Genomic DNA, 24,280 nt, shown 5'->3' on the forward strand with positions numbered 1-24,280 from the left:
GGTTGTTCCACTGGATATCATAAGGTGAATGCACCAATTTGTAAGTCGCTCTGGATAAGAGCGTCTGCTAAATGACTTAAATGTAATGTAAATGTAACTCATATGGCAGGCCAAAACCTGAGAATATTCCATACAGGAAGTGCCCTGTCTGACAATTTGTTGTCCTTCTGTTGCATCTCTATCGAAAATACAGCATCTGTGATGTAACGTGACATTTTCTAAGGCTTCCATTGGCTCTCTAAAGCCGCCAGAAAGTGGAATGGGGTGTCTGCTGTCTCTGGGCGAAGAACAGCAGCAGAATTTGTGAGTGGTCAGCCTGGGGACAGTGACACTGGAGATGCACGGTCACGAGACTTTGAATGAATACAACGTTGCCCGGTTGGAATATTATCGCTATTTTACGAGAAAAATAGCATAAAAATTTATTTTAAACAGCGTTTGACATGCATCTAAGTACGGTAATGGAATATTTTGACATTTTTTGTCACCCTTCGGATAGTGACCTGAACGCACGAACAAAACGGAGCTATTTGAATATAACTATGGATTATTTGGAACCAAAACAACATTTGTTGTTGAAGTAGAAGTCCTGGGAGTGCATTCTGACGAAGAACAGCAAAGGTAATCCAATTTTTCTAATAGTAATTCTGAGTTTAGGTTGTCCCAAACTTGGTGGGTGTCAAATTAGCTAGCCGTGATGGCCGAGCTATGTACTCAGAATATTGCAAAATGTGCTTTCGCCGAAAAGCTATTTTAAAATCTGACACCGCGATTGCATAAAGGAGTTCTGTATCTATAATTCTTTAAATAATTGTTATTTATTTTGTGAACATTTATCATGAGTATTTTAGTAAATTTACCGGAAGTTTTCGGTGGGTATGCTAGTTCTGAACGTCACATGCTAATGTAAAAAGCTGGTTTTTTATATAAATATTAACTTGATTGAACAAAACATGCATGTATTGTATAACACAATGTCCTAGGAGTGTCATCTGATGAAGATCAAAGGTTAGTGCTACATTTAGCTGTGGTTTGGGTTTTTGTGACATATATGCTTGCTTTGAAAATGGCTGTGTGATTATTTTTTGGCTGGGTACTCTCTTGACATAATCTAATGTTTTGCTTCGCTGTAAAGCCTTTTTGAAATCGGACAATGTGGTTAGATTAACGAGAGTCTTATCTTTAAAATGGTGTAAAATAGTTGATTGTTTGAGAAAATTGAATTGTGATATTTTAGTTGATTTTGTATTTCGCGCCGTGCGATGCCACTGGCTGTTGGCTAGGGGTTCTGCAGGCGGAACGGGGTTCCGCTAGCGGAACGTCTGTCCTCAACAGGTTAAATGGTTAGTGCTTTATGTCCCTGCCAGACTATTGTGTCGCACACCCAAATGCTTCACAATGTATTTATTTGTTGGCTTTAGCCTTGAAATAATAGAGCCTAAATAATTAATTTACGTTCTTTCTTAGGCTCCCTGTTTGGCTCCTGACCTATTTAGAGTGTTTATATGCTGTTTAATATTAAATGTAGCCTATTTGAAATTATGTTTGCTTTTTACATTCACCTTTTCATGTTTATTCAAATACTTTTCATTGAAATCCATATAGTTTGCTTTCAATACTTCAAAACCAAATGGTAGGTCCAGGTAGTCACAAAAATAGATGGATGTTGGTTAAATTGTGAACTAAATGAATTGAGCGTATTTGTAGCGGCAGTTTTTTCCCTGTGGGCGCGGAGCGGTTTTTAGCGGAGCGGTTGGAAAAGTACCTGGAGCAACATCAGCAAGATATCCAACCGCTCAGCTCACATACTCTGGCCTGTACGGTCTTCTCCTTCTAAATGGTATCGGGGTGAACAAGCCATGGCTCAGGTGGCAGAGGTCCTTGATGATCTCCTTGGCCTTCCTGTGACACCGGGTGCTGTAGACATCCTGGAGGGCAGGCAGTGTGCCCTCTGGAGAGCCATGCGGTCGCGTACGGTGAAATTGATACAGCCCGACAGGATGCTCTCAATGGTGCATCTGTAGACGTTAGTGAAGTTCTTAGGGGCGAAGCCGAATTTCTTCAGCCTCCTGAAGTTGAAGAGGCATTGTTGCGCCTTCTTCACCACGCTCTTTGTATGAAGGGACCATTTCAAGTTGTCAGTGATGTGCACGACGAGGAACTTGGAAGCTTTTGACACTCTCCACTGTGGCCCTGTCGATGTGGATGGGGGCGTGCTCTCTCTGCTGTCTCCTGTAGTCCATGATCAGCTCATTCGTTTTGTTGATGTTGAGGGAGAGTATTTTCCTGACACCACTCCACCAGGGCTCTCACCTCCTCCTTGTAGGCTGTCTTATCGTTGTTGGTAATAAGGCCTACCACTACTGTGTCGTCAGCAAACTTGATGATTGAGTTAGAGACGCGCGTGACTACACAGTCATGGGTGAACAGGGAGTATAGGAGGGGGCTGAGCACGCACCCCTGTGGGGCCTGCGTGTTCAGATCATCGTGGCGGTGGTGTTGTGGCCTACCTTCACCACTTGGGGTCGGCCCGTCAGGAAGTCTAGGACCTAGTTGCACAGGGAGGAATTCAGACCCAGGGCCCTGAGATTAGTGATGAGCTTGGAGGGTACTATGGCGTTGGAAGGCTGAGCTGTAGTCAATGAACAGCATTCTTACGTAAGTATTTCTCTTGTCCAGGTAGGATAGGGCAGTGAGCAGTGCAATGGCGATTGCGTCGTACGTGGACCTGTTGGGGCGATATGCGAATTGGTAGTGGTCTAGTGAATTGGGTAAGGTGGAGATGATATGGTCCTTTACTAGCCGCTCACAGCACTTCATGATGACAGCAGTGAGTGCTTACTCACGTCGACCCCTTCACTGTGAACTTCGCTGTTGGTTTGAGGAGGGAGGAAGGTCATTCAGGGACATTATCCAGCCTGGCAGCCTCTCCTCCAGCAAGCCTATAGACAGCTCGGCCAGTTCGGGTCCTACATCAGACCACCACATAAGCATCCAAACCTCAGAAAAGGCCAGTATGCATCCAATCCGCCTCTTAGTCAGAGCTGAGAACTTCTCAGGTGCACCCATCAGTCACAGAGGGCACTCTGACCCTCAGCTAGGCTACCTCAATACAAACATCACAAACATTGGGTATGCAGACAGAGGCTTAGGCTGTGTTCCAAAAGGCACACTATTCCCTACATAGTGAGCTACTTTTAAAGAGGGGCCCTCTTTAAAAGTAGGCTCAGGTCAAAACTCAGGTCAAAACTACTGCACTATGTGAGGAATAGGGTGCGATTTGGGACACAACCTCATTGTGGGAGCCAAGCAGGGCTAGGCTATTTCTACAGACGAAAAGTCAATGATGGCTCCCAAACATATTCTTTATTCTATGTTTATTTAAATGTGGAACATATTGTGCCCCGAGGGCTATCTCAGCACAGTACCTAATGTTGCTAACGTGTTTTTTATAAATACAGCCATAAATTATCACAATGTACACTCCTGTCTTTAATAGCAAAAAGATATACACCAAAAATGGACCGTAATTAGTATTTTCCACACAGCCCCTATTTACTCCTAAAGTGGGGCTTATGCTCCGAAACCAATCATAAAAGGGCTTCTGAGAAAAAGAAAGGATTTCCAAGCCAGAACTGTTCAAAAAATATGCGACGATCATCGATCAATGGAATTGTTGAGGGAGGACAAGAAGGGTAAGAACAAAGTGGGAAAGTGGCAAACACGGTGGCTGCGTAACAAATGGTACCCTATATAGTGGACTACTTTTGATTCCTATGCGCCCTGGTCAAAGGTAGTGCACTATAATGGAAATAGGATGACATTTGGGAGCACCCAAAGTACCCAGCTATAATGGGGGAACAGGAAATTACCACTGTGATATTAATAACATAAAACGACACATCAATTAGCTCCCCTGAAAGAGACGCCTATTCACATCGGAGAACCAGCCACTCTGTGTGTTCCGGTGGAGTGCGGGGCTGCTGCAGCCGCGCCAAACCTGCACTCTGCAGCCTAATTTCATTCCCAGCCCAGCACACCCAGGAAACTGGCTCCTGCTACCTGACAGCTACTGAGCTTTTCATATTCTCCTATTATTATTTCTAAAATTACAGAGCGACGCAAAACCAAAACTGTTCACGGCGAGGAGGGGGGGGTTGCAAAACAAAATAATGAGTTGTAGACGCTGGGGGAAAGTTCTGAATTAACCCAGGTGAGTGATCTCAGGCTGCTGCTGCTTTCAGACAAAATGGACTGACTTAAATGGCTAGTGCTATTATCGAGGCAAAACTTGATTCCTTGATGCACAGTCACTTGAGTGAGAATCCAATCTGACAACTTGGATCATAAGAAAAAGCCATGGCCATTGTTTTGCCCATAGGGAAATGACAACAGGATTTGAAAAGCTGTTTTCTTCTAGCAGGTGCACGGCTGGACAAGCTTTCTCTCCGGCCCAAAGAAGGAATATAAATATTTCACCGTGAACTAACGACTGATCGAATGAACATTAATCTCAAGGGATATAGGCAAACAGGTTGAATTTTTAGCTTGAGTCCAAATCTACCTGATGAACGCAGTGCCCTTATCAGGCCCTACACCCAAACAAGGGCACTGCGTTCATCCACCTCTGGCCTGTTGGCCCCCCTACCTCTGAGGAAGCACAGTTCCCGCTCAGCCCAGTCAAAACTGTTCGCTGCTCTGGCACCCCAATGGTGGAACAAGCTCCCTCACGACGCCAGGACAGCGGAGTCAATCACCACCTTCCGGAGACACCTGAAACCCCACCTCTTTAAGGAATACCTAGGAACCCCCAACCCCCCCCCCCTTAAAAGATTTAGATGCACTATTGTAAAGTGGTTGTTCCACTGGATATCATAAGGTGAATGCACCAATTTGTAAGTCGCTCTGGATAAGAGCGTCTGCTAAATGACTTAAATGTAAATGTACCTTCATTTCCTAGTTAGGGGAAAGGTTCTATGAATTTTACTTCCCTTCTATGCCTGTCTATTGATCCGTTGTCTTTGTCAAATAGTCCCATCTCCTGGTTTGGCTATTTCAGTGATGATCAATCACTTTCTTGTTGCTACTCAATGATTTACAGCTGGACCAGGGATATGAAATCAATATTGTAACACACAGACATAAGGAAGAAGACAAGGCTCCTGATGGCAAATAAATGAGAACACAGAGAGGAGGTCAGGGCAAAACAGCCCTCAACACAAGAAAGGAAGAAGTAGTTAAATACATAGACACTGCTTGATAGTTTGTTTGACACCTACCGTAGCAGCTAACTAATGCACAGACTGAGTAAAATATATTTTTTATGAAAAGAATGTCTAACACCTGTGGCGCCAAACTAGAGAATTCGTGAAGGTAGTACTCCAACGGTATTTGGAAGAGACGGGGTTGATGCATGTCGCACAACGTGCATCAGAGAGAAGACGTTGAGTCAGATCGGAATAGCAACTTGTATGTAAAACACTCTGCCTCCCTGCGCCCAATCAATCTGAACGTCTGCAGGTGTGCACAGCTGCACACCACTTCTGATTCTACTTACCTCCACCACGTATCTCTAAATGCCACCCCTTTCCGTTACGCTGTGCAGACACTATCGGTTATCTGAGGTGATGTTGTGCTAATTAATTTACTATGTACAGAGCCACGTTGTATCTCTCCAGAGAAAAACACGTCTCTGCAAACTATCCAAATAGGGGACACTGTGCCTCCTTGAGGGAGGCAGAGGATGTAAGACCACGATTCATTCACCATATAAGGGTAATCTTCCCCGGGACCGCTGCTGTAATAATATCATCTTAACATTGTAAGAGTAGCGTTGGTAGAGAAGGCTATTTCCCTCCAACACAAAGCAGAGATGGCCTTCCTACCTTGACCCTTTTATAGTGCTGACAGTGGCTGTTCCACACATATCTGAACCTGTGGACTGTGTGAGTGCAGTTTTGGGCACCCCTTCCTTCACAGTGACAGGAGGGCAGGTAGAGGTGACTGACAAAGAGTGAGCCCAACAAATAACCTTCTCCAGAAACCTGAGGCGGAGTCCTACCCTGCTGCCTTATTATTAGAGGGAGGTCGATGAAAACTTGGTGCTGCTGTGCAATTAGCCTGTAGAGATAGCCTGGTGCTTTGACACAAATAACAGTGTTTAAGACAGACTCACCCCGCACGGCTGGAAGATAAGGCCGTCAACTTCATGGCTGACCTGGGACGTGAAGCTGCCTTCCAGGAGCTGGAAAAACACAACAGGAAATATCATCAGCAACAGGACAGACAGACAGTTACTGTACAGCAAGGAATGGAAATAACAAGCGGGAGTCTTGTTAATAGAATGACATCTATATCCTCCTATAAGCTCACACATAATAACCATGGATTACATCCTAAAAGGCACCCTATTCCCTACATAGTGCACTACTTTTGACCAGAGCCCTATAGGCCATCTTGTCAAAAGTAGAGCACTATGTAGGGAATAGGGTGCCATTTGGGATGAAGCCATGGTTTCTATTATAACGCAGAAAAGCAATCCTTGTAGAACTATGCTGGAGGCCATCTTTTCCACCCACCAATCGATCAATATACAGTAACACACAATGTATTGTCTATCGTGTTACTGTATCAGTATCAAGCACTCATCTCAGTGATTGATATCGCATCAATCAAGTTGGAAACATCAATGCACAGTTGCACATCATTTGACAGTTTAGGCTTAGGTTAATGACCGAAATAGCACAGACTACATGAATAATTAGGCTCATGATGGCAGGAAAAGAGAGGCTTGTTCAGCTACTCGATCAAGGATGACAGATGTTCAGCGAAAGACAATCTACAGTACCATATTGGCTGAGGCATCCCCAGGAGAGGAGACTTAGATAGGCTACTGTAAAAACTATATTAATCTGAGATTAAGCTTTACTACATAATCAGCTAGCTGAATATGGTCTTCAAATGAAGAGCAGCCAAGAGCAGAACATTTAGAGTGGTATAAGTTAGACGTTAAAGCTCAGGGCCAGAGAGTTTAGTTTAAGATTTATGGTCACAACAGAATTTGATTGACAGCATTGGAAATCTTCAGTACAGACCCTATGTTCCTCCAGGAACGAAGAGGACTAAGTAAGAATGTAAGATTTACCTTGATACTAATATGACCATGACTTACATTATAGAGTAAGCATATAGCCTAACCTCAAAAGGAATCGTGCAGTGGGGAATATGCACTAAAAGGCTTTGTGTCCTGAGGATGAGAAGCACCCAGTCCATGTTGAATCAAACACTGTGGGGATGAATCTAAGTACGGAAGTGACACTGGCTGACAACAAAGCCCAAGTCTACACAATACTGCTAAGTCTCACGCTGAAAGTCGTGATAATAATTGTAGAACATTTTAAATAAAATAAAAGTTTTGGTCTCGACACAGGTTTGCATGTGTTATAGCAGGTGAAGCGAAATGCTTTTGTTACTAGCTCCAACAGTGCAGTAGAATGGCTAGCAACAAATAGAAAATAAAAACAAGAAATCACAATCCAAAGTAGATACAGTGCCTTCAGAAATGATTCATACTCCTTGACTTATTCCACATATTGTTGTGTTACAGCCTTATGATACACACAATACCCCATAATTACAAAGCAAAAACTGGTTTTTAGAATTTTTTGGCAAAAAGAAATAACTTATTTACATAAGTTTTCAGACCCTTTGCTTTGAGATTCAAAATTGAACTGAGGTACATCCTGTTTTCATGAATCACCCTTGAAATGTTTCTACAACTTGATCGGAGTCTACCTGTTGTAAATTCAATTGATTGGACATGATTTGGGAAAGGCACACACCTGTCTATATAAGGCCCCACAGTTGACAGCACATGCCAGAGCAAAAACCAAGCTATGAGGTCGAAGGAATTGTCCGTCGAACTCCGAGACAGATCTGGAGAATGGTACCAAAAACATTGTGCAGCATTGAAGGTCCCCAACAACACAGTGGCTTCCTAGAGCTGGCTGCCCGGCCAAACTTGAGCAATCGGGGGAGGAGGGCCTTGGTCAGGGAGGTGACCAAAAACCTAATGGTCACTCTGACAGAGCTCCAGAGTTCATCTTTGGAGATGGGAGAACCTTCCAGAAGGACAACCATCTCTGCAGCACTCAACCAAAATCAGGCCTTTATGGCAGAGTGGCCAGATGGAAGCCACTCCTCAGTAAAAGGCACATGACAGCACCCTTGGACTTGCCAAAAGGCACCTAAATGACGCTCAGACCATGAGAAACAAGATTCTCTGGTCTGATGAAACCAAGATTAAAATATTTGGCCTAAATGCCAAGCGCCACATCTGGAGGAAACCTGGCACCATCCCTACGATGAAGCATGGAGGTAGCAGCATCATGATGTGGGGATGTTTTTCAGCGGCAGGGACTGGGAGACTAGTCAGGATCGAGGCAAAGATGAACGGAGCAAAGTGCAGAGAGATTCTTTATGAAAACCTTCTCCAGAGCGCTCAGCACCTCATACTGGGGCGAAGGTTCACCTTCCAACAGGACAACGACCCTAAGCACACAGCCAAGACAACACAGGAGTGGCTTCGGGACAAGTCTCTGAATGTCCTTGAGTCCGGACTTGAACTCGATCTAACATCTCTAGAGAGGCCTGAAAATAGCGGTGCAGAAACGCTCCCCATCCAACCTGACAGAGCTTGAGAGGATCTGCAGAGACGAATGGGAGAAACTCCCCAAATACAGGTATGCCAAGCTTGTCATACGCAAGAAGACTCAAGGCTCTAATCACTGCTAACGGTGCTTCAACAAAGTACTGATTAAAGGGTCTGAATACTTATGTAAATGTGATATTTCATGGTTTTATTTTTAATAAATTAGAACAAAATTATAAAAACCTGTTTTTACTTTGTCATTATCGGGTATTGTGTGTAAATTTATGAGAAAAAAAACAGCAATTTAATAAAATTTAAAATAAGACTATACCTTAACAAAATCCGGTAAAAGTCAAGGTGTCTGAATACTTTCCGAATGCACTGAATATTAGGATGAGCTTTGTTTGAGAATACAGTATATACATACACAGTGAGTAGACAACAGTATATACCGTAATTTCCAGACTATAAACTTTTTTCCCACGCGGCTAATATATGGATTTTTCCCGCTTTCAATTTTTTTTCTCCAAAAAAACACATTCTGTGACGTGCTCAGTTTTTTGGCGGCATGAAGCTTTCATTAGACCAATGAAATTGCCGAACGGGTTAAGGTCAAACATCTTTTTTGTTTACTGTTTAGATTAAATCGAGCGCTCTCAAACTTCTCATCATTCTGATTACGGTAGTCATTTTGTCACCCTGATTCCTGGGGGTACAACAAAATATTTGCAGCCACTCGACATCAGTGTAAATCGTGCATTTAAGGTGGCGCTCCGTGTTCAGCGGGAGGCTTGGATGACAAGTGGGGAGAAATCCTTCACTAAAACGGGCCGCATGCGAAGAGCAACTTATGGTCAAGTCTGCCAGTGGGTCCTGACAGCGTAGAGCATTGTCAAAAAATCCACTATCATCAACGGGTTTCGAAAGGCTGGACTGCTGCATGTTAAAAGAGGGCTCAGCGGGGGATTTGCCTCCGGATGAAAGTGACGAGAGCGACAATGAAAACGATCCAATATCGGATGAAGCAATTCTGAGGCTATTCAACTCCGACGGAGATGGTTTCAGTGCACAGGAGGAGGAAGATGGTGACCAATGACTTTCTTGGTAGGCTACTGTTTACTGCAAATTTTTATTTTTTTGTTACAAGCCGTGTTTCGTTAAAGCCTATTTATTTTTGTTACAAGCCGTGTTTCGTTAAAGCCTATTTATTTTTGTTACAAGCCGTGTTTCGTTAAAGCCCATTTATTTTTGTCACAAGCCGTGTTTCGTTAAAGCCTGTGTAAAGTTCATTTGTTTCAATGTACCGGTAGGCACCTGCGGGTTATAGACATGTGCGGCTTATTTATGTTCAAAATAATTATATTTTTTTAATTCAGTGGGTGCGGCTTATATTCAGGTGCGCTTAATAGTCCGGAAATTACGGTAAACAGAATATGAGGTGACCAGCATTCAATGACTATTACATTAGGCATCAGCCTCAAGGTGCAGGGTTGAGTACCGGGTAGATAGCCAGCTAGTGATGGCTGTTCAACAGTCTGATGGCCTGGTGATAAAAGCTGTTTCTCAGTCTTTCGGTCTCTGTCTGCTAGATGGTAGCAGAGTGAACAGCCTGTGCTCGGGTGGCTGAGGTCCTTAATGATCTTCTTGGCCTTCCTTGGACAGAGTGCTGTAAATGTCCTGGAGGTCAGGCAGTGTGCCACCCGTGATGCGTTGGGCTGACCACACCAACCTCTGGAGAGCCATGAGGTTGATCGTGGTGCAGTTGCCTTACCAGGCGGTGATGCTGCTCGACAGAAGGCTCTCAAAGGTGCATCTGTAGAAGATCCACAATCAGCTGTTTCACTGTGTGGCCTAATATAAAAGAGCGGAGTTGGAGCAGCCTGTGGCAACGTGCAGGCTGGCTGTATTATTATTAGTGATGTTGGCCCTGATGCGAGGAGGTAGCAGCAAGCAGGGGCCCTGTGGTAAAAAGCCTAGAGGAGGAAGGGAGGGACGCAAGCAGCCAGCCAGGCTGTTCAACAGAGGCACAGACAGCTGCCAGATGGGAGAGACAGATACAGCCCAAAGCTAGGCATAGGGGCATCAGTGAGCGGGTATTAATATGAATATGCAGTTTATTGGGATGAATCTTATCCTGGAGGCAGAGCGATTTCTACTAGATGGGCCAGTGGCAAAGTAAAAATGTGCTATATATCGTAAAAATGTATGTAAACAAAAATGTACTTTTCGGACTTAATTTAAAGTTAGGCATAAGGTTAGCAGTGTGGTTAATGTTCGGCTTAAAGTTAGGTTTAGGTTTAAAATAAGATTTTATGACTTGTGCCAGCTAGTGACTGCAGTACATGAGTCATCCCAATAAATGCCAATCTGCTATTAATATGGGCACTGTACAGGAGCCTCAAAGTACGAATAAACAACTCACAGTTCAGTTCATTCAATCATCTTTCCAGTGGTGTAAAGCACTTATGTAGAAGGACAAAAATGTTCCAATTCACACACACTTATCAAGAGAACAACCCTGGTCAGCTCTACTGCCTCAGATCTGGCAGACTTACTGAACACACATGCTTAATATGTAAATTATGTTTTGAGTGTTGGAGACAGCCCCTGGCTATCCGTAAAAAATAAATAACTAACCAAATGAAATGGTGCCGTCTGGTTTGCTTAATATATAGATTTTTTTTTAAAGTATTTAACACTTATAATATTGATACTTAAGTATATTTTAGCAATTACATTTACTTTTGATACTTAAGTATAAGTAAAACCAAACACGCTTAGACTTTTATCCAAGTAGTATTTTACTGGGTGACTTTCATTTTTACTTTTCTATTAAGGTATCTTTACTTAAGTATGAAAATTGGGTACTTCTTCCACCACTGATTCTTTCTTTCAGACAAGTCAGACAGACAAAGTACCCTGCATGCAAACACTACCATTGTAGTGAACAAACAACTACATTTACATGTCCATAAATAACAGTGAAATATAAATTAAAGAGTTCAATTTCATTGCCATGGCAGCTCATCATATACTCATTATCTATGCAAACAGCATTTTACTCAAACACAGAACAAATGCTGAAAACAGTCGAAAATGCGTGACACATTTCAAAATGTCACCACAGGTGGTGGTAGCGATGCACCGTGGCTGCTAAAATATCTCCAAATGTCACATTGCAGTCTCTTTACAAGAACCAGAGTGTGAATTAATGCCAACGTAAGTCATGAAAACGACCAAGAGATGAACAACAAAGGAAGGTGATAGAGTCCTTCTTATCCCTCTTTCTTATCCATAGTTTTACAATCTCAATGGTTTACAAACAATTAGCCAGGAGTGATTTTTCTCCATGTGCCATAAGTGCTATAACACGAGTGGTAAACGGGATAACGGACAAGAAATGCCATTGCTCCTCTATAAGTATAGTCCTGCATTAGCCAGAAGGCAGGTTAAGGTATCATATCCACTAGGAGTGAGAGGAGACGGAGCTGAAATACAAACAGCATTATACAAGGCAGGAACAAAACAACAATCATCATATTCATATAGAACTGTCATCACCAGTTATTGTATAATACTTGCTGAGTGACTGGAGTCAGTGACACTTAGTCATCATAACTAATCATGGAGAATGAAGAGGCTTTCTCTCTGTATTGTCAGAATCTGACATTTAAGTTTGAGGATTAGGCTGTGTGCATGGTACAAGAGCCTGTAGCTAGGAGACAGAGGTACTTCAGATGGCGCTTCTGCACTCTGAAGTCAGGAGGGGGAATGAGAAGAAAGGAGAGAGGTCGTTCCACCTCAAAAAGCACAAGAGGATTGAGACACCCACCATCTCAGATTGTTCTGAAATCATTTCTGTAGTTAGAAACAGATAACATTAGCATTCCTGCAACATTATTTTGTTTAAATATAATTTTATTTCTGAGAAACGAAGTTAATTGATTGCACCCAAATTGGCCATTTTAAATTATAGGATTCATATAATATTAAATACATATAGTACACAACATCTGATTTGGATCCCCCCCCCAAAAAAATCGAACAATGAGTAAGACATTAGGATTCCAAAAAAAGGGTCAAAAGCCACACACGTACCCCACACGCCAATCCCAACCCATCAACAAGTATACAGTATCAGTTCTCTGTTTGAGGAGTAGTATGGAGCTGCGGATCAGAGTATTGTTTCTTCATCCTATGTAAAGAATTCTCAATGAATTTGGTGATGTTTTTTCCCCTGTTCAGAGAAAGCCATTGAAGTTGTTAGGTTTATGCCCCATCCTACATCCTGACATTACCAGGTTCTGACCACTACAGGGTGCTGTTCGTGCTATTAGTTGAGCCCCCCACCCCCTCAATGTTAAAGGGATAGTTCACCCAAATTACATATTGGTTTCCTTAGCTTGTAAGCAGTCTATGGACAAGGTACGACAGCAACCCATGCTTTGATTTTGTTTACCTGGCCACTGTTTCGAAGGTACCATTGACTTACATTGGATTTGTGCGACAAATGCTACAACGGTCCCGTGTGGCTCAGTTGGTAGAGCATGGTGTTTGCAACGCCAGGGTTGTGGGTACGATTCCCACGGGGGACCAGAACGGAAAAAAATAAATAATAATAATTAAATGTATGCATTCACTACTGTAAGTCGCTCTGGATAAGAGCGTCTGCTAAATTACTAAAATGTAAAAAATGTAAAATGTTAGCATTTGAAACAGTGGCCAGGTAAACATAACCAAAACATGGGTTGCTGTCGTACCTTTTCCATAGGCTAAGGAAACCAAAATTAAAATGTTCTAATGTGGGTGATTAAAAAATAATAAATCACCTAATAGCAGGAACAGCACCATCTAGTGGTCAGAACATGGTAATAAGGATGTAGGATCAGGATGGGACATAAACCGAACTTCAATGACTAATTTCTGATAAGAAAAAAAAAATAACACAAAGTTCACTGAGAATGTATTACATAAGATGAAGAAACAATACTCCAAGCCGCAGCTCCATATTACTTGTCAAACATAGTGAACTGATATTGTATATTCATTGTTGGGTTGGGATTGGCAAGGGGGAGTCGGTTGGTGGCTTTTAACCATTTCTTTGGAATCCTCATGGCTTACTCATTGTAAAAAAAAAAAAAAAATGCAGGTCCAAATCAGATGTTATGTACTATTTTTATTGAATATTATATGAATCCTATAACTTAAAAAATGCCAATTTGGGTGCAATCAATTACCTTAATTTCTCAAATCAAATTATATTTCAACAAAATAATGTTGCAGGTATGCTAATCTTACCAGTTTCTAACTACAGAAACGATTTCAGAACAATCTGAGAGGGTGGGTGTCATGGCTTGCTGAAATGACATGGAACAACACAGATGAGAGGAAATGTGAGATTAGGAGACTGTCAACAAGCTGCCTAAGCCGAGGCACAGTCAACACACGTAGGAAATGTGAGGTATCCGCTGATTACTTAGAAACAATGCTTCATCACAATGGAGCTAAACACACAACAGACCTGCACCAGACAGATGTCTTTATCGTGAGGCGCAATTGATTTCGGAGTCAAATTCTCTAACGTCAAACACTGTTAAGATGCAATGAATGCGTTAGGGGGAAATAATGAAATAAGCCCTCTATCAGAATGGCTGCTCGGTGGTGAAGACCTGCCAATTGCCACAGTTGGAAAATTAGATCAAGTAGTGGTAATGGTTCCTTCAGCTGGCAGTAGATAACCAGAGACAGTACTTGACAGTGACTATTACCACTAAAGAGAAGCATCAGGGCAACCTGGAATGGAATAATAGTGAGTCATTCTGCTTCCATACTGTTCTACTTCCATATAAAGAATAAAATAATTTTGCTTCCAGCCAGACAAAAAATAACTGCTGTTGTCTTTTTGATGCAACTCTATGTAGGAGGCACACCGTTCTATCTGGAGTTCCCTTTCAGTTCTTTGACACCATAGTACACCCACCACATCCACTGCATCTGCAAGCCATCAGAGACAGATTGAAAGAGGGAGACAGGGAGAGGTGAACACGAGGTGGAGGAGAGATGAGCCAAGGGAGATCTCCACCGACGCACCCACCTCCATAGAGGAGCTAAAAACATCACCAAATTCATTGAGAATGCTTTACATAGGATGAAGAAACAATACTCTGATCCTCAGCTCCATACTACTCATCAAACAGAGAACTGATACTGTATACTTGGAGCTATGGTTGCTTGGAAGCTACAGAGAGGGGGCCGCAGCCCAGCAGCCCCGGCTTTCATGCTAAACCTGTTAAGGCAGGATTCACAAAGCCTTGGCCTGGAAGGCCTGCGGAGATGAAACCACATAGATCTCCTAATAAAACGATCAGGCTTCCACAGGAGATGTCAAGCGGAAGCAGGGATTAACTACTGTACCTGATGACTAGCGTTGCACTCGACGGAGAGACAAAAGGTAAAATGGGGTACCCATCTTCATGCCATGGTGATGGAATGGAAGTCATTCCATTTTTCTCCCCTACAACTGAACGTCAAGGTTAAATTTCACATAGTGGCACAGTAATGAATCATAGTTGGGTCGGAGAAGGGCTGAGTAACATTAAAACAACAACGAGCATGCCATCCACCCTGCAATCTTTTAAAAACATTTTTTTTATAAGACTTAGGGGGTAGACCACCTTTAATATTTTTTAGGGGGTAGACCACCTTTAATATTGCAGATCGATTGTAGCTTCCATCAATGCAATTGTCTGCATCACTTCCAATCTACCATATATTTTCTTTGTGAAACAGTTCACAAAACTCACAGTTCGGTACGGTACAGTGGTGTCACGGTTTGGTACGGTTTCGATACATCGACAAAATAAATGCCTGAGAAATATGTAAGTTTGTATTTAGATTTTCCATTTATTATAATAGTAAACATGGGTAGCTTGAATTCCCAGGAGCATATGGAAACAAAGGGACAACAAAAAACAGCAGTGTCTGCCTTATAACATGAAATAAAATAGTCATTTAAAACAGAACTTCAACAAGAGTGCATAGTCCAGCAGCATATATCAACATTAAGTCACATAGCAGTGCCTTAAACAAAATAGGACCACTTGAGATGGGTTACTTGAAAAAAAAAAAATGAAAAAAAAAAGATAAAACTAGCAGATTTTCAAGTTTTTCTTTAAGAAGATTAGTCTATCTACATTATCTGCAGTGAGCACAGATCGGCTTGCTGTGACAATGTCAGCCGCTGTGGAGAATACCCTCTCGCTAGGGACAGAGGTCCCAGGCACAGTCAGGTAGCGCCTTGCTAAAATGGCAATATGAGGGTATATTAACTCTTCGGTCTTCCACCATGTAAGTGGATCAGCATCCAGGGGAATACAGTCCACTTGCCTGTATGAGGTCACCAGCTCCTCTATGACCTTGATCTTTGACTTGGTTCCCTGCTCCTGGGACGTGAACAACTCCTCAAAAAGCTCAGCCATGGCAGACTTCTTTTCTGGAGGACAACCCCTGTCATCTGTCATCTCTGGAGAGGGCTTGACCCTGTAGAATTAAATTAGATGAAAATTACTATCTCTGAAGTGGCATAAAAATATAATTTGTTGTTAGAAATATATCAGACACTATTATGACAATTACAATTATTACCTGTTGTATATTGGTCACAATCTCTGCTGTGAGTTCATTGTAGACTCTCAGACGAGCAGCAGCATCCAGGTGCAGCAGGGACTTGAACCGGGGGTCCAAAGCGGTGCTCTTGTGTAAGAAGTCTTGGACATCAGGGTCAGCATATCTAGGCTCCAGGTTAACTCTGATAGCAGTCTTGACATCCTTTTACTGCGGGTTCATCTTCATCAGATGCCACCATTGATTTCAGGATCATTGTTTTCGTAGGCAGGACCATGGAAACTGATGGAATGCGCTCAGTGCATATCAGTGTTGTGACTGTTTTGAGAGATTTGCACACTTTGATAACTTCCTCTGCTAGTCTTATGTCATTTTCAGACAAAGACACAATATCTTTTACATTCTTCCTCAAAGCTTGATCAGTCAGTGTAGAATACACCACAACTTTCTGCTCAAGGTATCTCACAACCATGTCATGGCTTGAATTCCATCTAGTAGGGACATCCTGGATTAGTTTGTGGTTTGGCAGCTTCAACATCTCCTGTTGTGTCTTGAAAACATGAGCAGCAGTTGTGCTTTTATGAAAGCAGGATACCACCTTCCTGGTCTTGGCTAGGAGGCGAGAGATTGGATTCACTGACATAGCTTTTTGAGATGCAGATTAATAACGTGAGCAAAGCATCCTATCTGTGGCCCCAATCCAGCTAGTGCAACTGCATTTACAAAATTTCTAGCGTCGTCAGTGGTCACAGCAATCGTTACATTATCCCTCTCCAACTTCCACACTGCAACTACATGTTAATTTATAGGGCATTGGTTTATGCAATAATATATATATTTTTTTACAATGAAATATATTTTCCTTGCTATAATATATGATTAATGTATTGTTCAGTTCGCAAAAGTTTGGGGTCACTTAGAAAATGTCCTTGTTTTCCATGAAAACATACATGAAATGAGTTGCAAAATGAAAAGGAAATACAGTCAAGACGTTGACAAGGTTATAATGATTTTTAATTAAAAATTATAATGGTGTCCTTCAAACTTTGCTTTCGTCAAAGAATCCTCCATTTGCAGCAATTACAGCCTTGCAGACCTTTGGCATTCTAGTTGTCAATTTGTTGAGGTAATCTGAAGAGATTTCACCCCATGCTTCCTGAAGCACTTGCCACAAGTTGGATTGGTTTGATGGGCACTTCCTACGTACCATGCGGTAAAGCTGCTCCCACAACAGCTCAATAGGGTTGAGATCCGGTGACTGCTGGCCACTCCATTAAAGACAGAATACAAGCTGACTGATTCTTCCCTAAATAGTTCTGGCATAATTTGGACCTGTGCTTCGGGTCATTGTCCTGTTGCAGGAGGAAATTGGCTCCAATTAAGCGCCGTCCACTGGGTATGGCATGGCGTTGCAAAATGGATAGATAGCCTTCCTTCTTCAAGATCCCTTATACCCTGTACAAATCTCCCACTTAACCACCACCAAAGCACCCCCAGACCATCACATTGCCTCCACCATGCTTGACAGATGGCATCAAGCACTCCTCCAGCATCTTTTCATTTTTTTCTGCGTCTCACGAATGTTCTTCTTTGTTATCCGAACACATCAAACTTAGATTTGTCTGTCCATAACACATTTTTTTCCAATCTTCCTCTGTCCAGTGTCTGTGTTCTTTTGTCCATCTTAATCTTTTCTTTTTATTGGCCAGTCTGAGATATGGCTTTTTCTTTGCAACTTTGCCTAGAAGGCCAGCATCCCGGAGTCGCCTCTTCACTGTTGAGACTGGTGTTTTGCTGGTACTATTTAATGAAGCTGCCAGTTGAGGACTTCTGAGGTGTCTGTTTCTCAAACTATACACTAATGTATTTGTCAACTTGCTCAGTTGTGCACCGGGGCCTTCCACTCTTCTTTCTATTCTGGTTAGAGCCAGTTTGCGCTGTTCTGTGAAGGGAGTAGTACACAGCGTTGTTCGAGATGTTAATTTCTTGGAAATTTCTCGCATGGAACAGCCTTCATTTCTCAGAACAATAATAGACTGACGAGTTTGAGAAATACATTCTTTGTTTCTGGACATTTTGAGCCTGTAACCAAACCCACAAATGCTGATGCTCCAGATATTCAACTAGTCTAAAGAAGGCCCGTTTTTTTGCTTCTATAATCAGCACAACAGTTTTCAGCTGTGTTAACAAAATTGCAAAAGGGTTTTCTAATGATTAATTAGCCTTTAAAAATGATAAACTTGGATTAGCTAACACAACGTGCCATTGGAACACAGGATTGACGGTTGCTGATAACGGACCGCTGTTCGCCTTTGTAGATATTCCATTAAAAATCAGCCGTTAACAATGCCTACACTGTATTTCTGATCAATTTGAAGTTATTTTATGATTTTCTTTCAAAAACAAGGACATTTCTAAGTGACCCCAAACTTTTGAACGGCAGTGTATATACAAACAGAATTTTTTATTTTTTTTGTATACATTTCCTTTATTACCCTCCAACCCTACCACCCCTCCCCCAATTGAAGGAAACTGGTGAACAACAACGTTTTCCTCTACCCTCAACCTTTCCCATATACTTATGATGTCCATCCGGTATGATTTCTACTTTCCATATCTTTCAAACTGTGCTCTTTTAAAAAGATCTTAATCTATATACGTTTTACGAGCACAGTATGTTTTACATTAGTTATCTTGTTGTTATTAGTCCCAACCTTCAGATGCATTAAACCCCTCCCACCTATCTCTTAACACCATCCATATTGGATTTCTATTTGCCATATATTTTTCAACTGTGCTGTTTCACAAAAGTTCTGAACCTTTCTATTCTCATGGTTTCTACAGATTGTAAATTGAAAATAAACATTTTTGCTTAAAGTATTATATTATTGATCGATTGACTATGACTTTTCAGAAAGACCAGTAGTGCTATTTGCCCGGTTAGCTCCAGGTAAATATTGCAATTCTTCAGCAATTCCTGGACCTGTGACCAAAAACAAGCTACATATGGACAGTATCAAAACAAATGATCTAATGATTCTGCCTCTTCGCAGCAGAATCTGTAGAGCTGTGAAGGTTGTATCCCCCATAAAAATAACATTATGTTGGCTGCAAGAATTCTGTGTAATAATTTCAATGGAAAAATTCTACGTTTTGAATCCAGCATCATTTTGCGTATCAGTTCATAAACCATGTGCCATGGAATCGGTATGTCAAAAATCTCTTCCCAACTATTTTGCAATCTATATGGCACGGCTGTAATTTTTGGGGTCTTTAAATGAAACTGATACTTTTTATTTATCAACATTTTCTTTAAACAATTATGGTCTTTAATGCAGGGCCGACAGACAAGTTCCTTACTTTCTCCCCCTTCCACTTTCCTCTTCCATTTTTGCGGTAATGTTACAACTAGTTGGATGTAATTTTGGGTAGAGCAGACATTTCCATATGTTTTAGTTAGCTGCATGTATGACATAACTCCACCAGTCGTATTTATGACATTTACGAAGATACCTTTTTTAAACACATTTTTTTTCTCAATTAGTATATTTGAGTTTAACCACAATATTTGTTGTATTATTCGTTATGTCTTTCTGGTGGATTAAATTGAAATTGCAACCAATTTTCTATGGCTTGTTTTAAAAATAGCGATATTTGGGAGATGATTTCCTTTTCAAATAACTGAAAGTGAGAGGTTGTAATCTAAATAAAGGGAAAAAGGCCTTTCTTGAACATAGGGTGAGACATTCTTACTAATTTGCTAGAAAACTAGTTTGGATTCAAGTATAGCTTTTGAATGACTGAAGCCTTTAGTGAGAGGTCTAATGCTTTAATATGTAATATTTTTTGCCCTTCGAATTCATATTCATTATATAAAACAGGCCCATTTAATTTTGTCTGACTTGCCGTTCCAAATAAAATTGAATATTTTTTTCTCATATAATTAAAACTGTTCGCTAGGTGTAGGCAAGACCATAAGCAAATAGGTAAACTGGGATATGACTAAAGAGTTTTCCACAAATAGAAAGTTATTTACCTTTCCATGGTAGCAAGATCTGATGAATTTTTGTTAACTTTCTATAAAAATGTATTGGAGTGAGATAATTCATTTATTTTGGTATATGTAAGTATATCCACATCACCATCAGACCATTTTATTGGTAAACTACATGGTAAAGTAAAAGTAGCATTTTTTTGTGATTCGATACGTAATATCACTTATCATAATTTGGTTGTAATCCAGAGAGATTAGAATAATTATCTAGATCCTCTATGATGCTGTGGATGGATCCAAGTTGTGCATTTAAAAGAAAACATGAATCATCAGCATACAATGACAACTTTGTTTTTAAGCCCTGTATTTATAATCCCTTGATATTATTGTTGGATCTGATTTTAATAGCTAAAATTTCGATGGCCATAATAAATAGATATGCCGATAGTGGACAACCTTGTTTTACTCCTCTTCACAGTTCGAGAAGTAGCCATTATTTACTATTTTAATCCTAAGGTTACTATACATGATTTTAACCCATTTTATAAGATATTCTCCTAAATTGAAATGTTCCAGGCAGGCATTTATATATAAACTCCAGTCGTACTTTATCAAAAGCCTTTTATGAACAGCAGGCCTGGTTTCCCAGATTTTTCATAGTGTTCTATTGTTTCCAGTACTTGCTTTATATTATCTCCAATGTATCTTCCATGTAAAAAACCTGTCTGATTAGAATGAATAATGTCCGACAATACCTTTTTTAATTCTATGCGCTATATATTTTGCTAGAATTCTTTGCATCGCAGCCTCCAATCTTTATATTTCCCACTTGTATCCTGTTTCAGTAATAATGAAATCAGACCTTGTTGAGTGTCTGATAATCTACCATTTACAAAGGAGTGGTTAAAATATGCTAATAACGGTCCTCTGAGTATATCAAAAAAGGTTTGGTATACCTCAACTGGTATGCCACCCAGCCCTTGAGTTTTCCTAGACTTAAAGGCTGTAATTCCGTCAAGAAGATCCTCCTCTGTACTTTCGCCTTCACATGAGTCTTTCTGTATGTCTTAATTTGGCATTATTAATAGGAAAGAAATCCACACAATTAGCTTCAGTTAGAGGAGATGGAGGAGAAACGAAAACATATGCTTAAAGTACTTAGCTTCCTCTTTCAAAATATAATTTGGTGAATCATAGGTGACTCCGTAATTTTTGGGGGATTGAACCCATTTTTCGCCCCAAATTTTGTGGTATCCAATTGGTAGTAGTTACAGTCTTGTCTCGTCGCTGCAACTCCCGTACGGACTCGGGAGAGGCGAAGGTCGAGAGCCATGTGTCCTCCGAAACACAACCCAACCAAGCCGCACTGCTTCTTGACACAATGCACATCCAACCCGGAAGCCAGCCGCACCAATGCGTCGGAGGAAACACCGTACACCTGGCGACCTGGTCAGCGTGCACTGCACCCGGCCTGCCACAGGAGTCGTTAGTGCGCGATGAGACAAGGATATCTCTGTGGCCAAACCCTCCCTAACCCGGACGACGCTGGGCCAATTGTGCGCCACCCCATGGGCCTCCCGGTCGCGGCCGGCTGCGACAGAGCCTGGACGCGAACCCAGAATCTCTGGTGGCACAGCTAGCACTGCGATGCAGTGCCTTAGACCACTGCGCCACCTGGCGTCATTTGTAACAAGTTTCAGTAAATTATTTTTGGTAGCATTTCTATGCGGAAGATTAAAAATATATATTTTCCCCCATATTCCATCCAGTTTGCTTTATTATTCTAATATATTACACTTGATCTTTGTTGAATAAGTTCTATTTTTTTGTTTTTCCTTATTTTGAGCCTCGATGATACAGTTCTTACTGGGATCTATCTGTTCTGTTTCCCTTTGTTAGTATGGGCTCCTTTGACCTAAATTGCTTTTGTTTTAGAGATGAGTACTTAATTGCATGGCCTCCCTGCATTCTTTCACCTCCCTCTCTCTATCCCTCCCTGCAGACCACAGGTCTGATAGCAGCGCACACCTTCGCAACAAATCGCATATGAAGAACTTACCTTCAACCATCCTGCTGGTCCGTTTAATATTGATATTAACAAACGTCCTAATTACGCCTTGATCGAATAAAATGGTGGGTGATAACGTCATGTAAGGCGCTTGGTGATGTGTAGTATTTACAATGCCCAGGTCACCATTCTTCTTCACACTCATTTCCCATTAAAAAAAAATCACTACCACCGCAACCTCCGTGCTTTATTGAACGGTCTGTCCCCGAGTGCTTGGTTCTCATCAACCCTGAACTCCTACGCTGTACCAGATATAATAAAAGCATATTTTACAAAGGCTGTGAAGGTAACAATCACAGGGAACGAGCCGTGAATGGTGCTCGGCAACCATTCTAGAGCTAAAACAAGGGCACCCTACAAACCCTACTCCAAAAGTAGTGCACTACATAGGGGGTAGGGTACCATTGGGACACACACAAGATCACATCCCTACTCCTAGCTGCCCCGCCCCTCTTCTCTCAGAGGAAGCTGCTCTGAGGCTGAGAAGACAGTAGTTCAAGAGGCAGCCAGCCTCTGAACTAAGTAGTGAGAGTATTGGAGGATTTTTGACATATAACACATTCAATAAATAATGTGCAATTAACAAAAAGGCTCTGAATTAATTTCAGAGCCACAGCTGGTGTGACTATCTGATAAAAATGCAGTTGCATGTAAATTGTCTGTTATCGCCTGAGAATCTTTCACTCAAAATATTAATATCATTATGCAGGGTTCTCCCCAAAGCAGGTAAGAGAGGAGCTGTGCCACCTTGTGGACTGACTGCACCACTATGTATATTTTTATATTTAAAAAAATTATGGCAGTTACAGGTGTTCAAAAACTCAGAAATGTCTGATTCCAAAGTGGGGCACTGCCCACCTCTGGGAACTCCTCCCGGCCGTACTCAGCAGCACCACCGTCTTAATAAATCCTGGGGAGAATCCTGACATGGATCATTCTCAGATAAAACTGCAGGATCAGCCCAAAACATTCATTAACTAACACAAAACTGATACAAAACTGAATTTCTCGTCAGAGAATCTCACATTTGAAGTGATGAAATCACGCCTAAGAAAAAAAAAGAAAAAGTGTTAAACGGGGGTGTTTATGAGATATCTGCACTGAGCACTAATCAGTAGCTTAGGAATGGAAACAAGCTACTCACATCTACCACAGAATAGTGACACCTTATTCTCTTTCAAAAGACTCAATTCTCCTCTGAAGCGTATAAAAGTAGCTCCAAAATGGCTGCTCCCGGAGCACTGCACTGGCTATATCAGATTAGGGGACAGTCTTATAGAGACACACACAAGATAAGCTCTATAGAATAGTGGTCATAGTTCAGTGGCACAGCCCCCCTGCAAAACTGAGATTCACTCTAATCTACAGAGGGGCCCTGCCATTCAGGACCTCTATACCAGGCGGAGTCAGAGGAAGGGCCTAAACATTTTCAAAGACTCCAGCTACCCATGTCATAGACTGCTCTCTCTGCTACCGCATGACAAGCGGTACTGATGCACCAAGTCTGGAACCAACAGGATCCTGAACAGCTTCTACCCCCAAGCCGTAAGACTGCCAAATGTTCAGTTAAAGGTGCAATAATTTGTCCGTGTTGCAAAAAATCGAATAGATCGCCTAATTTCAGAGGATCATTGTACCGTCTAAACCACTGTGAAATACATTTCCAATAACCAAAAATATTGTATTTTCAGCTGTTAAAAGCTGGTGTTCAAAACCGAAAGTAAGTTTTTCTCTAGTGTTGTAAGTGTATATGGAGACATACTACGTATCCAGACGTCATGCACAATGAGGGGGGGAAAAAACACATTTACTGTATCAGTAAAACCACAGTAAATCACGTTCAGCATTAAAAGCCATCTGACGGCTGTGAGCAAACCACCAAGGCTTTCACAGAATCACAACATGTACACCATGAGCATACAGAGGGAGAATTCATAACACTGCA

At 41.6% G+C, this 24,280-nt stretch overlaps 1 protein-coding gene across 3 annotated transcripts in view; it reads right to left on the reverse strand.

Annotated features, from left to right (window-relative positions):
* The window catches only part of rngtt (RNA guanylyltransferase and 5'-phosphatase), a 163,546-nt gene that overhangs the window by 47,114 nt on the left and 92,152 nt on the right, over nucleotides 1–24,280 (reverse strand). For all 3 annotated transcript variants that reach the window (XM_045719498.1, XM_014204745.2, NM_001173757.1), the window contains one exon: nucleotides 6,176–6,244. In XM_045719498.1, coding sequence (XP_045575454.1) covers nucleotides 6,176–6,244 — 69 coding nt within the window. The remainder of the gene's footprint in view (nucleotides 1–6,175; nucleotides 6,245–24,280) is intronic.

Source organism: Salmo salar, chromosome ssa06 (assembly GCF_905237065.1).
Source record: "Salmo salar chromosome ssa06, Ssal_v3.1, whole genome shotgun sequence".
Taxonomy (NCBI): domain Eukaryota; kingdom Metazoa; phylum Chordata; class Actinopteri; order Salmoniformes; family Salmonidae; genus Salmo; species Salmo salar.